Source organism: Centroberyx gerrardi, chromosome 3 (genome assembly GCF_048128805.1).
Source record: "Centroberyx gerrardi isolate f3 chromosome 3, fCenGer3.hap1.cur.20231027, whole genome shotgun sequence".
NCBI lineage: Eukaryota > Metazoa > Chordata > Actinopteri > Beryciformes > Berycidae > Centroberyx > Centroberyx gerrardi.
Genome location: NC_135999.1, coordinates 25,381,659 through 25,397,039, shown reverse-complemented (window position 1 = coordinate 25,397,039; position 15,381 = coordinate 25,381,659). Strand labels below are relative to the sequence as shown.

Here is a 15,381-nt window from a genome sequence, read left to right as displayed (position 1 = left end):
TGCCTGCCTGCCTGACTGACTGCCTGACTGACTGCCTGACTGACTGCCTGACTCACTGCCTGACTGACTGACTCACTGCCTGACTGACTGACTGACTGACTGACTGACTGCCTGCCTGCCTGCCTGCCTGACTGACTGCCTGACTGACTGCCTGACTGACTCGCTGACTGACTGACTGACTGACTGACTGACTGACTGACTGCCTGCCTGCCTGCCTGCCTGACTGACTGCCTGACTGACTCGCTGACTGACTGACTGACTGACTGACTGCCTGACTGACTGACTGACTGACTGCCTGCCTGCCTGCCTGACTGACTGACTGACTGCCTGACTGACTGCCTGACTGACTCGCTGACTGACTGACTGACTGACTGCCTGCCTGACTGACTGCCTGACTGACTGCCTGACTGACTCGCTGACTGACTGCCTGACTGACTCGCTGACTGACTGACTGACTGACTGACTGACTGACTGACCTGAATCTGGCTCCTGATGCCCACGCCTTGCACCACAGGAAAAAGTTGGAAACTACTAAAAGCTAGTACTAAAAGTTATACCAAAAACACTTCCAAATGTGAATTTAGTTGAACTACCATGAAGCAAAGTGTAGTGAAACAACCAGTTTAATTACATGTAATAAAACTTCCCCCCAACGCTGGCTTCTTCCAGCAGGCTCTGCATCATCACAGCAGACAGCAGGGTAAGATACAGACGGCAGCATAATTTCAGATGGAATATTTTTAGTTTGTGCGTCTGGTCTGCCTCCAGGCCGGTCTTTGCTGTGGTTGTGCGGTAAGCGAGGCGAGTTTGTCTGTGTGAGAGCGACGACCACAACACCGCCGCTGCCGCAGGACGGACGCAATCATGCAGTCTGTCGCTTTCTGCTTCCCTGTTTGCTTTTGGTTTTGTTTTTGTCTGTTTGTGTCTTGATGCCAGCCTGTCGCTGCTGTGTTTTTCTGCCCGTCTCTCTCCTCTCCTCCCCTTCTTGTCTTTCCGCCTGTTTTCATCCCCCGTTCTCTGTAGTTATGGGGTTGAGGCCGTAGTGGTGGTGGGGTGGGGGGGTGGGGGGGTGGGGGGGTTAAACAGGAAGTCATGGAGAACAGAGGGTGCGAGAGGTCGTGCCGGGGTCAGGAGGGAGGAGGCTCTGCTGTCTGAGGAGAACTGGAGCCTGGCTGGCTTTAGTTGTCTCTCTCTCTCTCTCTCTCTCTCTCTCTCTCTCTCTCTCTCTCTCTCTCTCTCTCTCTCTCTCTCTCTCTCTCTCTCTCTCTCTCTCTCTCTCTCTCTCTCTCTCTCTCTCTCTCTCTCTCTCTCTCTCTCTCTCTCTCTCTTAAGCTCCAAGGTTCATTCACTCGTTCATAGAGAAACTCACAGTTGGCTCTCACTGTCTCACACACTCTCACTGTGTTGCAGTCAGGTGGAAATCAACAAGGAGAATCTGGTTTTTGACAATTTTTTTTTGACTGTGTGTCCAAGTGATTTGAACCTGGAGACAGAATATGGATTGTATATCCATCTGTCGTCACGCCGTATCTCAGACACTGTAGATCAGATTTTGACAAAACTTGGAGAAACGATGCATCTCCCCACTGTGATCCACCATTTTCAAAATTACTTTTACTGGCCCAAGGGGTGCGCTGCAATTACAGGACAAAACAAGGTGATATGTGTTAAGTGTTTTGCCCAGAGGGTCTGCATCATGTGTAGAGCACGACACGTTTTCTGTTGCCTTGTTTTTTTTAATATTTAGTCTTTATTTAACCTGTTAGTCCCCTTCAGATATAAGGATTTCTCTCCCAAGGCAGCAGCACATTAACATTAGGAATCGCCTCCAACACATACAGCACACAGTAAAAAAAGAAAAAAGCACTGGAAAAAGCTGTGTGCACATCTGTGGCAATTCAGCAAATAATATAGTAATATGCACAATAAAACAAAAACAGATCTAAGGATTTTTTTTGCGGCTCTGTGGGGAAGTAAATTGATTTCCACCCCTGACATCATGTCATAACATCTCCTGGTGATTTCTCCTAAAATAGGCCGACCTTTTCCCCTCAGAGTTTGACCCACAATAACACCATTACTGTGTTCCAGGACATCATGTGGAGGCTTTGGCGACCAAGTCATCTTCTGAGGTTGAATCCAGTGTATTTGATTCCAATGGAAATTGATGACTGCTGTAGGACTGAGCCACTGTTTCCCTTTTCTTTCCCTCCTTCTTTTTCTCTCACTCTTCCTTAGATGATCTATAACTGATGACATGTTTTGTTGTTGTTGTGTCTGATTTGTTTGATTGAAATGAAAGATTTTGTCCAACATGCAACTTGATTTGATTTGAAGAATGTGTTTTGCAATTTAAAAGTTGCAGTAGTCAGTATTGCAGTTTCTGGTCTTTAGTCTTTTTGTCGTGCAGCTCTTCTTCCCCTGTGGAGTGAAAGGAGAACAACGCTCCTCCTGGATCTGCATTCCCTCGGCATCACATCAAATTTTCAAATTAGATTTCAGGACCATGAAATACGCATTCACCCCTCAAAAAATGCACGGCTCTTAATGAAATTAGATCCAGGGACAGTCGGTCTCAGGAAAAGTCTCAAGTAGCTGTAAGGCCGCTGAGGTGATTTCACTGCTTTTTGAAAATACCCTAGTGATGGAAGCAGTTTCTATTGCTTTCTATTGAAAAGCAACACAGTGATTCAGCTTCTGATGTGTTCAATTTAAAAACAATACAGTGATGGATGTTTGTATTGCTTTCTGTTGAAAAACAATATAGGAATGAAGGTCGTTTCTATTGCTTTCTATTGAAAAACAATACAGGGATGAAGGCAGTTTGTATTGCTTTATTTTGAAAAACAATATAGGGATGAAGGCAGTTTGTGTTGCTTTCTTTTGAAAAGAAACTATGATGTAGTTTCTAATGCGTTCATTTGAAAAACACAATGTGTTTTCTATTGCTTTATACTAAAAAAAATATTGCAGCAGTAATTTCTACTGATGTCTATGGAAAAATAATATGTGATGCCAGGTACAGTAACTCAGTGCTCTGTGCTGCCCTACCATGCAAGTGTGGACTTGCTGCCTAGATGACATCAGATCAAATCCTGCAGTCTGCAAAATCTTTTGTTCTGTCGTCTCTCAGCTTTGCCACTATCTCACTGAAGTTTGAAAAAATATGAAAAGATGGTTTGATAGTGTGATGTTTCTGCTGAGGCGGAGGTTTGAGCAACCAAACTTATCCTAAGTCAACTCCGCCCACCAACGAGCCACGAGGGAGATCCACTTCACATCGGAGGGTCACGGGGTCAAAGCCAAGGTGTTGGATTTGCTTAACTTGGATGATCCTCAAAGGAATTCTGGGATATCATGTTCGGGTCTCAGCTACCCAGCATGCCCTCCTCAGTCTATCTTCGGGCCCCTGCTGCACTCCAGTCTCTGCGGCGGCCCTTTTTCATGTTATCACCCACTTTACCATCCAGCCGCGTCACATTTAAAATTCTCCCTGACACTTCCCGTGGCATTTTTTTTTTTTTTACATATATATATTTAGAAGTGCTGCGTGCGTCGGACGAGCCTCTCAGCTGTAGGGTTTATTTGACTGACAGGCCGGTGCAAAGTGAGCGAGGAGCATTTTGAAGGACGTGAGAGGGTGAACTGATACAGCACCCGACATGTGATGTAACCCAGTCGACGTTCGATCGTCTGACAGCTGGCTGTGTGTGTGTGTGTGTGTGTGTGTGTGTGTGGAGTGTTAGACAGACAGGGTGGTTAGTTGCTTAGCTGGTGCCATTCACTTTTCTCTGCAGGGTGAAGGATCAATAGACAGTTATCTCTCTCTCTCTCTCTCTCTCTCTCTCTCACTCTCTCACTGTCACTCTCACACTCACTCACTCACTCACTCTCCCATATGTCCATCAACAGGCTGAGCAGGTTCATGTTTTGTCTCAGGAATTTCAGCCCGAGTTAACTCAAAGATCATCAACAAGCTTTGGCCTCCACCCTCTCGTTTTAAAGGGCATACAGTCTAAAGTCACAAAGAAACAGCATTTTGATCGTGTCATGCTTCTGTAATTCGACGTGTTTTGGGGGATGATGTCGGGGCGGGACGTAACGCAGGGAGGGACAGAAATGTTCAAAAGTGGGCATGTTGGCCCAGAACAAACAAAGGCAGAGAAGCCCTTTGCTTAGTTGGTGAAGGAATTCACTCTGAATCTTGAGCTGACGCAATTTTATGAATAAATTCCAGCCGCCAGGACACAACCATGGTGTCTTAGGAAAAGAAACTCTGTTTTCTGGGGGGAACACCTAAAAACTGGGTATCTTGCATAATAGCCTGAGACTGGATGATGGATGTTCTTCAGTGCTGCGATAGCACAAGCTGAAGAGAGGTGTTGTGAAGAGAAACGCGAGCTCGTAGGTTCTGGTTTGCATCACAAGACAAGATGTGGTTAACGGTGATGGGAAATTTGTCCGAAGTCTCTGGGGAAGCTGTGTTTTCTGTTCGTTATTAGTTTTCGCTGTGATGACTGACCAGACCGTCATCTGCACTCTGTGTTGACATTCCTCATCCTTCTATTTTTATCTCTCTTTCTAGATATCTGTCTCTACTTGTCTCCCTTTTCTCTGGTTATCTTACTGTCTCTCCCCTTAGCTCTTTCTTTATGTCTCCATCTCTCTCCCTCCCTCCCTCACTCTTTATCTCCTGTCTAGTAATCTAATCACTGCTAACTGGCTGGTAATGAAGCTGTCATAGTAAGAGCGTCATGTCCACTCCCTGACTCTATTATGTTTCCTGGTAATATTCCAATTCATTTCCTGGAGAGGAGTGGACAGAGAAGGGGGGGGGGGGCGTTGATAATGTGATTTCAGACATCACGCTCATTGATTTTGAGTTGTGTTTATGTCCTGGTTGATGTTGGAGAGTTGTCAACTCTGTGTGTGTGTGTGTGTGTGTGTGTGTGTGTGTGTGTGTGTGTGGGTCTGGTCATGTTGTCAGGATCTGGATGTGCTTATGTGTCTGGGTGTACCAGCTTTTGCCGTCCTGCGGAGTTAGTTTCCGATACATCTCCCTTCGCTTTCCTCCAATCTCATGATACTCCTGGTCTGGATGATGCTGTCAAGTGTGAATAAAGCTTGTGAATCTTGTGTTTTGATTGCCTTTACAACCACATGGGACACAAAAGACAAATTTGTTGAGATGTGAGGAGCAAGCTGTGTATGTATCAAAGAGCTGGGGGACCAGTAGGAGTTTAAAGTCACAATTAAACCACATTTTGAGAGCGTCTTGCTTCCTTATGTGATGTATTTTTTGTTGAAACCAATGGGATATCAGCTAGGGAGAGAGAGGCAGTTTTATTGGATGGGAGTGGGATTGTGCAAAAAGCTGTGATGGTTTTATTGGTATCCTGGTACATGATAAAGTCAACACTGAAGATTTTCTGTTTTCAAGGAAGTAAAAGTGATGACTTTCTGATATAAATATACAATGAAATGTATTTTTTGGTCACTTTTTGGCATAAATTGTCAAATAGATGATAGTTAGAATGAGCTAAAAAGACAAAAAAGTTTTCATTTCAGTGTGACTTGAACAGCAGAAATCGATGTTCCCCTCCCCTCCATGAAAACACCCACTGAGTCGGGCCCCTCTCCTCGTCTCCCCAGGTGAAGGTGAACATCATCGGGGACGTGATCGACCAGGGAACCACCAACCTGAGGGTCGACCCCGCCGGCTTCAGCCCCCACGCCGCCATCTACTCCATGCGTCCCGACGTGCGCTGCGTCATCCACGTGCACACTCCTGCCACGGCCGCGGTAAGCTCCCCCTCCACCGAGCTCACTGACACTTTAAAGTTAACAAATAAAGTTTTCAGCCCCAGCCTCACAAGCAAATCATCCGTTTGATAGACAAAGTAGAAGTAGCAACTGACTACTGCGAATTCAAAAAGGCAGCGCTGAAATCTCTGCCCAGATTCACTTTCTGAACACCTGAATCTCATTTTGATGGGGAATGTGATAATCAGGTGTCACATTTTGAGATGAGCTGTTTTCAGAGATGTTTAGAAATTCGAATGGGGTAATTATGTGACTGGAAGAGTCCTTGATGTGCTCCTGTAAGTGTCACCTTGAGAGGATTGTAGAGAGATTTAGCTGAGATAAACAGAAAAAGGAATAATTATCCTTGAATAGACACTGGAGCGGTTAAGTGTTTGTGAATGAGACACTCTGCAGTGCAGTGATGCAATTAAGTTTCATGCGAGAACAAACAGACCTGTTCTTGAAATTCTTAAAGAAGTACAGAGTATCAAAATAGGATATACTCGAAAAAATCTAGAAAGAGCTGGAATATTCCCATCATAACTCCTACTCGTCCTTGCTCTCTTGCTGCCCTCCCTCCCTCCCTCTCTCCTGTCCTCCCTCTCTCCTGTCCCAGGTGTCGTCTATGAAGTGCGGCATCCTGCCCATTTCCCAGGAGGCTTTGATCCTGGGTGATATTGCCTATTATAACTACCAGGGCAGCCTGGACGACCAGGAGGAGCGCCGCGAGCTGCAGAAGGCCCTGGGGCCCTCGGCCAAGGTAGGGGAACCAGGAACACGTACACACACACACACACACACACACACACAGAGCCTGACACTGACCCAGTTCTTCTGCATCATCTCTACAGTACTTTCTTTTTCACTATACATTCACACTGGAAGCAAGCAAAGATAATGAGCCAAGAAGTGAACATTTCAGTAAATTGAGAGCAATTGTCAGTATAGATGTGATAACTTTAATTGAAATGAAGCTTTAAAATGCTCAAGGAAGGTGCAGTTTTACACTTTTAAGTTCTCCCAGTAAATAAAAACTCTGATGAACAAGTATCAGTATATAAGTATACAAGTATTGCTAATAGGAAGCTGTAGCAGAAGACAAGTCAAACGGGACAAAAGCAGCACATCCTGAGGAAATGTCGGCTGCCAGCACCTTCTCTACCTTGTGCTGGCTTCAAGTAAATTTGAAATCAACTTGAGCATCATTTTTGTCCCTGCGAGTGCTTCCTCATTTGAGTGTCTTGCGCTTGGCTACATTTTAAAATGACCGAAATTCGATGGAATTTAAATCGGCAAAGATTCGGCAAGGGAATTTCCACTGGCAGCGGATTCGGTCTGAGGCCGATCCCTGATGTGTTCATCGCCCAGCCCTTGTTGATACATGGAATTAGAAATGTTTTGGTGGTAACCTATTAGTCACAGGTCCTGTCACAATAATGTCCAGTCACAACTAAGCAAGTCTGACAAGTGTGTGTGTGTGTGTGTGTGTGTGTGTTTTACCAGGTGCTGGTGCTGAGGAATCACGGTGTGGTGGCTCTCGGCGAGACCATCGAAGAGGCCTTTCACTACATCTACAACGCCCAGTATGCCTGCGAAATACAGGTATACACACACACACACACACACACACACACACACGGTCGGCCCACTTGGTGCCGTTTTGGGCACCCAGCACATTCCAGCACCACTCGGCTTCCTTTGCACAAATAGTAGAGCCGGGCGGCGGCTTTTCCCCCTAATCTGTTTGTTTTCCAGTGCCAGACGCTCGCCACAGCTGTTTTCACATTTCCCCACTCTCACTCACTTTTTTAACAACACCCCATAAATCATAATCTCTTGCCCTGTGGAAAATGTTTGCTAAACACAGCCGCAGCCAGGCTATTAGCCGTCTGATGGAGGGAGTCGCTCCTCGTAGTGATGCTGGGCTGTTGATGCTGGTCCAAAGCTGGATTTAGAATAGGGTTGGGTTTTTTTTGGGGTTTCCAAGGAAGAGTGGGCAGTCCTTTCTCTTTGGTATTTCTGTCTTTATCAAGGCAGTAAGAAAGTTGAGGGGGAAATGGAATAGGAGACACAGCAGGTCGGGGTCAGGCAGGATTCAACCCCACTTCTATTGTTGTATTGTTATTTCATGATGTACAAGTGTCTTTTTGGTTTTATCGAACCTCTAAGAAAAGGCGAAAATATGTGTGTGTGTGTGGTGTGTTTGGGTAGGTGGAGTGTGTGTATAGGGGATGGAGTTTCGTATTTGTATGTGTTTGTGTTCCCTTGTAAATACAGTAGACATTAGAATAGATATTAGAGGTGTTGGTGTGCCCCCCTGCTCTAATAGGCATACCAAATCTCTTGATTGAAAAGTAGGTGTTCAATAAAGTGTCACTTGCCTATTTGGTGCGTCTCCACAGACTATGTAACCTGAACCCTGACCCTAAGATTATCCCTAACCCAGACATTGAATATCTATAGACTACTTTTTGACTTTTATGAGTCTCAGTTGAAACTCAGTAGACAGTCATTACAGTCACTTGATAGGAAGTTGAGTATCAACATTACCATACCCATGACCATACCCCCCCCCCCCACACACACACACACACACACACACACACACACACACACACACACACACACACACACACAATAACTTGCCCCCCAGATACAACTTGGTCCCTGGAAAGTTTGTTCCTGCGTACTAGTGGCCTCTAAAACATCATATTCTCATTTTAGGAGGATGATTTTAGTGAGTAAATGCCCCAGAGTCAGATTTTTGGTGATAGAAATATGCTATCAATCAGTGCTTGCATGCTTTTACTTACATACTACCTCCATCCCTCTCTCTCTCTCTCTCTCTTTCTCTTTGCCTTGTGGTTTCAGGTGAACGCCATCTCGTGTGCCGGCAGCGTAGACAACCTGATAGTGCTGGACCAGGAGAAGTACAAGTCGCGGGTGTTCGCCGTGGCCGACGCGGTGGCCGTCAACATGGGCAGCCAGCACAAGTGGAAGGTTGGCGAGCTGGAGTTCGAGTCTCTGATGCGGATGCTGGATAACCTGGTGAGTCCGCCGCCATCGAACTGAGAGGAGTTGAGCATCGGCGTACGCACACACACACACACACACTATAATGGAATGGACGCCATAAAGCCTCAGGCAAGACTAGACATGATATACAGACACACACACACACACACACACACTATAACTGATTTTATCACTTTGCTTCTATGTTTTCTCTTTGTGTAAATAAGCTGAGAGGCAAATATTAAAGTTGCATGGGTGTAAGTGTGCTTAGAAGTGTTCTCTCCTTTTCTTCAATTTGCACTAGCCTACAGAGTGGTCATTTCTCTACAAAATCAATGTTTAAAAGTGATAATAAGCAACATTTTAATATAATCAATGTCTGTTATGCAACTCTCTATCGCTGATTGACAAAACACAATAGTGATTCAACCTGTACCCAGTTCTTGAAAGCTTTTAAATGTGCTGTTCTACACATGTGATGGGTAGATGAATCCTTTTGACGTTTCCGGCAGACAAAAAAAAGAGCGGTACTTACAGAAAATCAAACTTCACCGACAGAAAATCCAAGAAAAAACGATGATCTCTGGAAAGTGCTATGCAAAAGCTCCATAACAATGACCTCTTAGCAGCAAAAATGTCGTTTAAGGGATTGCCCCTTAAAATAAAAGGTGCTGGTGCCAAAGTGCTCCGATCAACTGGGAGTGTTTTTATGAAGCAGAAGAGATCATTTTTACAGGACAAGCGTAGGAGGGAATGACGAGACAGGAGGAGGAGGAGGGTTATGGAGAAGTATTGTTTGAGGAAGACGAGGCGAGGAGAGATGGAGCGGTGATTAAGGAGGAATGGTGGTGCGTCACCGGTCCGGCAGCACAGCTGTGTCGCTCCCTGTAGGCTCTGGTTTGGGACGAAGTGTGGGAGATTTGGTAAACACAGAAGAATTCAGGACAGTTAACAGAAAGCCTCCCTGTGTTCCCTGTCTGTCTGGGATATCTGTCGTTCTCTTTTCTATCTCTGTCTGTCTCTCTCTCAGCCTTTTCATCCCACTCTTCACTTTCTCTCCCTCTCTTCTGGTCTCCCCATCCCCTCCTCCTCATTTCCCCTCGATGAATCATCCCCTCTCGGCCCATTGAGAACCCGAGCAGCTCCTCTCCTCCTCCTCTCCCCTCCTTTCCCATCATCCCTCTCTTCTCTCGCACCTCATAAGCAAAGCATTACTATCGGACAGATTCACAGATAAGCTCGGGGGTTTCAGATGTTGCACAAAACCCAGACGAGGTGATGAAAATGTGGCCGGGGAAAGTGAATGAGTAACGCTCTCTCCTCCTTCAACAACCACTGTCAAGGAGCCCTAGAGCAGTGGTGCTCAACCTGGGGGTCGGGACCCCTGAGTGTGTCATGAGATAATTTTGGGGGGTCATGAGATTATTTATTGGAAACCAACATATTTAACATATTTATATTACGTCTGTTTTTTCTGATTTTTCTCAAATTTTTGCTTTTTTCTTGTAAAATACTGACTTATTTTCATCCTCTCCGCCTCCTCTGATAATCAAATGAAACAACCTGAGAAGGGAAAATAATTTTTTGGGTGAACTGTTCACCACTCTGTATATGCAGCCTGTGCTGGGGGGTCGCAAGTAGGCATCACTTCATTTTAAGGGGTCCCAGCCGGGCCAAAAAGGTTGCAAACCACTGAACTACAGCAAAGCACTTAACCCGCAATAACTCCAGTAGAGGTGAAGCTGGAAAAAACATGCCGGCTCAGTTGACCTTCAGGAGGAGATTGAGGAGAAAGGTCAAGACGCTTTGTCCAAAATATTATTAAGGTATATATTATGCTGATATTGAATCAATGCTCGGTAGTGAAGCCGTATAAGCAGCAGTTGTCGTCGGATCTGGGCTGAGATGACTAGAAAAGGACAAAACGGAACAGAGCAGAACTTAAATGTCAAGCTGAGTGTGGAAAACTGTCTGAAACAAAGTTGGACCAAGTGAGAGGACAGTGACACGGAGGGGAAATGGGAGTGTGAGAGAAAAGGATAGATGAGGATGGAGGGAGGGAGGGAGGGATGGGGTGGGCAAGAGAGAAAGAGTCAGACAGGAAATGGCTCAGCTGACTCTGTCCTCTGTGTTGCCAGAAACCCCTCTGGTCACAGCACTGTTTTTCTCCTCTCTCTGTCAGAGGGCATGGAGAGGGCGAGAGAGAGAGAGACAGAGAGAGGGAGAGAGGGAGAGACAGCAAGCCAGAGAAAGACAGAGACCTTCCCCCTCTATTTGACTAACTGTGAAACCGGCATTGTTAGTGGACAACAACACAGTTGGGGGGCAACCAGCGTTACTGGAAGAAAAAGTCACACAATAAATGGTCATTAACAGTATGAATTCACTTCAATTCTAGCAATGAAAAACAAAAATTAAAGACATAAAAACAACATAATATACAGTAAAGTCAAACTTCCAGTGCCACTACCCACGCTCCTGCATCTTGAGACCAAATTCACTTCCCATAGAAAAACTTTTTTGCACAGAATCATCATTTACAGTATATACAGTATATTATAGAATACTAACTAAATAACTTTCAGTGCAGCCATCTAACTCTCCACTCTCACCAAGGCAGGAAATAACTGCCAGCCACCAGCTAAACACAACTAAATTAGATGAGATGAAACTTGAATAGTCCCTGTGGAGTAATCAGGACGTTGCAGCAGTAAGTAGAAATAGGACACATCAACAAAGCATAGGATATAAATATGAATCTGCAAATGTGGGTTACATAAATATACTGAACTGACAATTACAACACTCTGACATATTAAATATCAAGTGTCCAAATGCATGAATGCAACACTTGTGAGTCCATGTGGCTTTTGTTTACAACTCTTGATTTGCTTGTGAACTGGGCAGTGTGAATCTTAACAAACCAAATAACAAAAATGCAACAAAGTAAACTTTTCCGCCGCGGTTCGGACCAAAGAGAACAGACCGTAGGTGTGACGGTGTTGTTCTGCGGCGCAGGGCTACAGGACGGGCTACGCCTACCGGCACCCCATCGTGCGGGAGAAGCCGCGGCACAAGAGCGAGGTGGAGATCCCGGCCACCGTCACGGCCTTCATGTTCGAGGAGGACGTGGACGGCGGCGCCACGCGGCTGCCCTTCAAGTTCCTGCAGCAGCGGCAGCAGAGGGAGAAGACGCGCTGGCTCAACTCGCCCAACAGCTACACCAAGGTCAGCCTGGAGGCCGGGGACGAGCGCCACCACGCCCGCACTACCACGGTGAGAGGGGGGGTGGGGGTGTGAGAGTGAGAGAGAGAATGAGAGAGTGTTTGTGTGTGAGTGTGTGTTGGTGGGTGTGGAAGTTCATGTGTGTGTGTGAGTGAGTGTGTGTGAGGTTTGTGTATGTTTGAGAGAGAGAGAGCATGGTGTGTGTGTGTGGGTGGAAGAGTATGTGATTGGAGAGTGAGCAAGTGTGTGTGTGTATTTCTGAGAGAGAGAGAGAGAGAGTGTGTGTGTGTGTGTGTGTGTGTGTGGTGATTAGAAGGTGGGAAGGAGGATGGAGGATCCCAGATTTTCCACAGATTTTTAGATTCATCAACTTTGTTCATTTTTTTATATTTGAGGAAATGTAAGGGAACTGTTAACCCACTTGCTAATTCTAGACAGATTAGTGTGTGTGTGTGTGTGTGTATGTGTATCTGTAAATATGGATAAATAATATGAGTATAAACATGATGTGAGAAAGCGAGGCAGGCTGTGTTGTGTGTGTGCTAATGGTTTCTACTTACCATCATAATATGGAATGACTTTGCATTCGCTCCATTTCCAACCAGTGCAGAGTGCTTTGCCTTGGTTGTGCTTTGACTCCAGTTGTTATCCCAGTGTTTGAAACATGATATTAGATAGCCATCTACTGGCCGAACAGAGAATTACATCCCATTTTATTTTCAATTGCATTAGCTGATGTTATTTACAGTACCTTTTAAGCATTTAGCCGAGAGCGATTTACGTTGAATGCAACTGTAGAATAAGCATAAATTCCACGTTCACCAATATTCAAGTAGACAATAGTAATGAGAGCATGGGTCAGAGGTATACCGCCCTGACAACAGATGAGATACTGTACTGTGTATAACTTGATACTGATGTATTAACTGACAAAATATGAGCTAAGGAGAAAGGTAGAAAGCATTTTGAACTTTAGACAAAAGCATTAGACCAAGACGAGGAGGAAGATATGGAAGAACAATATGTGATTCAGTGGGGAGAGGAGCATGTGAATTATTTACTCAAGAGATTTTTCCCTGTTTTTAGTTCAGGATAGAAGCTAAGGAGTGACTCTGCTGTCCTGGCTGCATGTCATTCGTCGAGGATCAACAACAGCATCACTAAATAGAGAGCGAATCATTTCTCATTTGTTATGATACCTTAGGGGCGGACAGTTTTGATCTGACCTGTGTTTATTTCCCTTCCCTGTGCAGTGGATGAAGGCGGAGGAGACAGGAACCCCGATCCGGATCGAGGACCCCAATCAGTTCGTCCCTCTCAACACAGACCCCACTGAGGTGCTGCAGAAGAGAAACAAAGTGAGTCTGACCTTCTCCTCTCGGTCCGCTTTAGTGACTTTACATTTTTACATTTCAGGCATTTAGCTGACGCTGTTGGCCAGAGCGACTTACAATGTATAGAATATACAGTTAAAGATGCACCAAGATCGCCAGAGTAGAAAATGTAAGAGTCGGAGTCACTGCCTTGACAATATTCCTGTAAGCACTGAATGATCATGTAAGAGAGAAGTGCTAGGAAACAAAATATAATAAGATCTTAGGAGAGAGGTTGGGTTTTTTCTTTTTAACACATCCCAGGTTCTCAAACAGACATTTATGGTAAATTCAAAACTGAGCTCCAGTCAGGGTCAATTGGACAGCTTTATCTTCTAGTTTTCTTGATATGGTTAGTTTTTAGAACTTCTATTACTTCTGAGGTGGTTCGTTCAGATACTTTTCACTGGGTTTTGATCTAAAGAAAAGTTCAAGACGGCTCAGAAATGGGAAGTATCACATCAGAGGAGAGGACCGTATCAGCAGGAGAGATACGATCAGGGACTTAACACACTTGGTGCAAATTTTCTACATCCAAAGTGACAACACACGCTGTTTTCACCTTTCTTTCTAGCATAGGCGTCGGAAACTTCCCACTTCTGAATTGTCATGGAACACGGTTTCACGTCATTTAAACTCACTGTGAACTGCTTCCTGGTTCCTTGACCTGTGCGATGATGACATCACCGTGTGTTTTTGTCTCGCCACAGATCAGAGAGCAGAACCGGTTTGACATGATGTCTTCAGGACCGCGCTCTCAGCACCTTGCGGGAATCCCTGTAGACGAACCGAGACGGGTGAGAATCAGATCTTGGTGACACGCAATGTTAAAATACAGAAACTCAGCAGACTTAAAGGAGAAATCCAGCCTCAGATACTGTTATTACACTGTTAGACATCATCAGTCTGTGATGTGTGATGCATTCTTACAGTTATTTTGTGATGAACTGTTGTAATTTACTTTTTTGGTGAACCCACTTTCCCTCAACCTGCCTCGTCTACTTCTGCTTCAGTTAGTGATTTCCTACATTTCCCAGAATGCCTTTCAACAAACCCAAGTGCCTGAACGTGTTGCATCCAGTATGTGTAGGTGGAGAGAGAAATCGCCGTAGTGATAGTATAGTAAGAGCAAGAGAACGAGAGTTTTTCAGTTGAGAAAAAGAAATAGCCGTGCCCCACACAACATGTCTTGTGGCTGCATTGCATTCTGGTCTATTGAGGCTGCTGTCAGTGGAGAAATTGGTCTCTCTTCCTCTTCTACGATAGATTGCTCCCTCTTCTCTCCTTGAACATCGGTGGCAGCTCTAGAAAGAAGCTCTTGATCTTTGATTCTGAGGGACTGACACCACAACCTGACGTTTACTGTCGATGTTTTAGATAGTTAAAAAATTCTCTACCATTAAAGTCCATAGTATATCCACAGGATTAGGAATAGCACACCACCACTAAATAGGCCCAGAAATGCAAGGTACATCACCAATAGCTGTGTTTCAACAGTGTTCAGGGGTTTAAGGGTGGATTTTTCCTTTAAATACAAGGGTTGAGACATTTATTTTATATTTAGGTTTCAGGAATTTAACTGAAGCTCCAGAGCAACTTACAGAGAGTGAGCAGGTGATGGTTCAGTGTCTTGCACAAGGGCTTTTGGCAGGGCGCATGGCTACCGATGGACATGCAACGGCTTGAACCTGTGACCTTCCAGGTTACAGGACAGTCAGTGCAGATTTCAGCTAATGGAACAGCTCCGGGTCTCAGTTAGGAACACTGAGGGTTCATCAGGAGCAATGACATCTGGGTGTTACTGGGAACTTCACTGGCTTATCTATGTATGGAAAAATAACTTGATCGTGACTAACCCACTTCATTAATTCACCAGCCAGTTTAATGACCACTCTCAACCACTAGGTGGAGCCAGGTGAACATCTTCTGAAGCAAATGCCTCAAGGGCCTCAAGTCAAATACA

The 15,381-nt window shown here is 45.1% G+C and overlaps 1 protein-coding gene across 5 annotated transcripts in view; it reads left to right on the top strand.

Moving 5' to 3' along the window:
• add3a (adducin 3 (gamma) a) overlaps positions 1 to 15,381 on the top strand; it is a 125,738-nt gene that overhangs the window by 102,417 nt on the left and 7,940 nt on the right. For all 5 annotated transcript variants that reach the window (XM_078282716.1, XM_078282715.1, XM_071896237.2 and 2 more), the window contains 7 exons: positions 5,653 to 5,802; positions 6,422 to 6,565; positions 7,309 to 7,407; positions 8,677 to 8,853; positions 11,839 to 12,096; positions 13,299 to 13,403; positions 14,129 to 14,215. In XM_078282716.1, the coding sequence (XP_078138842.1) occupies positions 5,653 to 5,802; positions 6,422 to 6,565; positions 7,309 to 7,407; positions 8,677 to 8,853; positions 11,839 to 12,096; positions 13,299 to 13,403; positions 14,129 to 14,215 (1,020 nt within the window). The remainder of the gene's footprint in view (positions 1 to 5,652; positions 5,803 to 6,421; positions 6,566 to 7,308; positions 7,408 to 8,676; positions 8,854 to 11,838; positions 12,097 to 13,298; positions 13,404 to 14,128; positions 14,216 to 15,381) is intronic.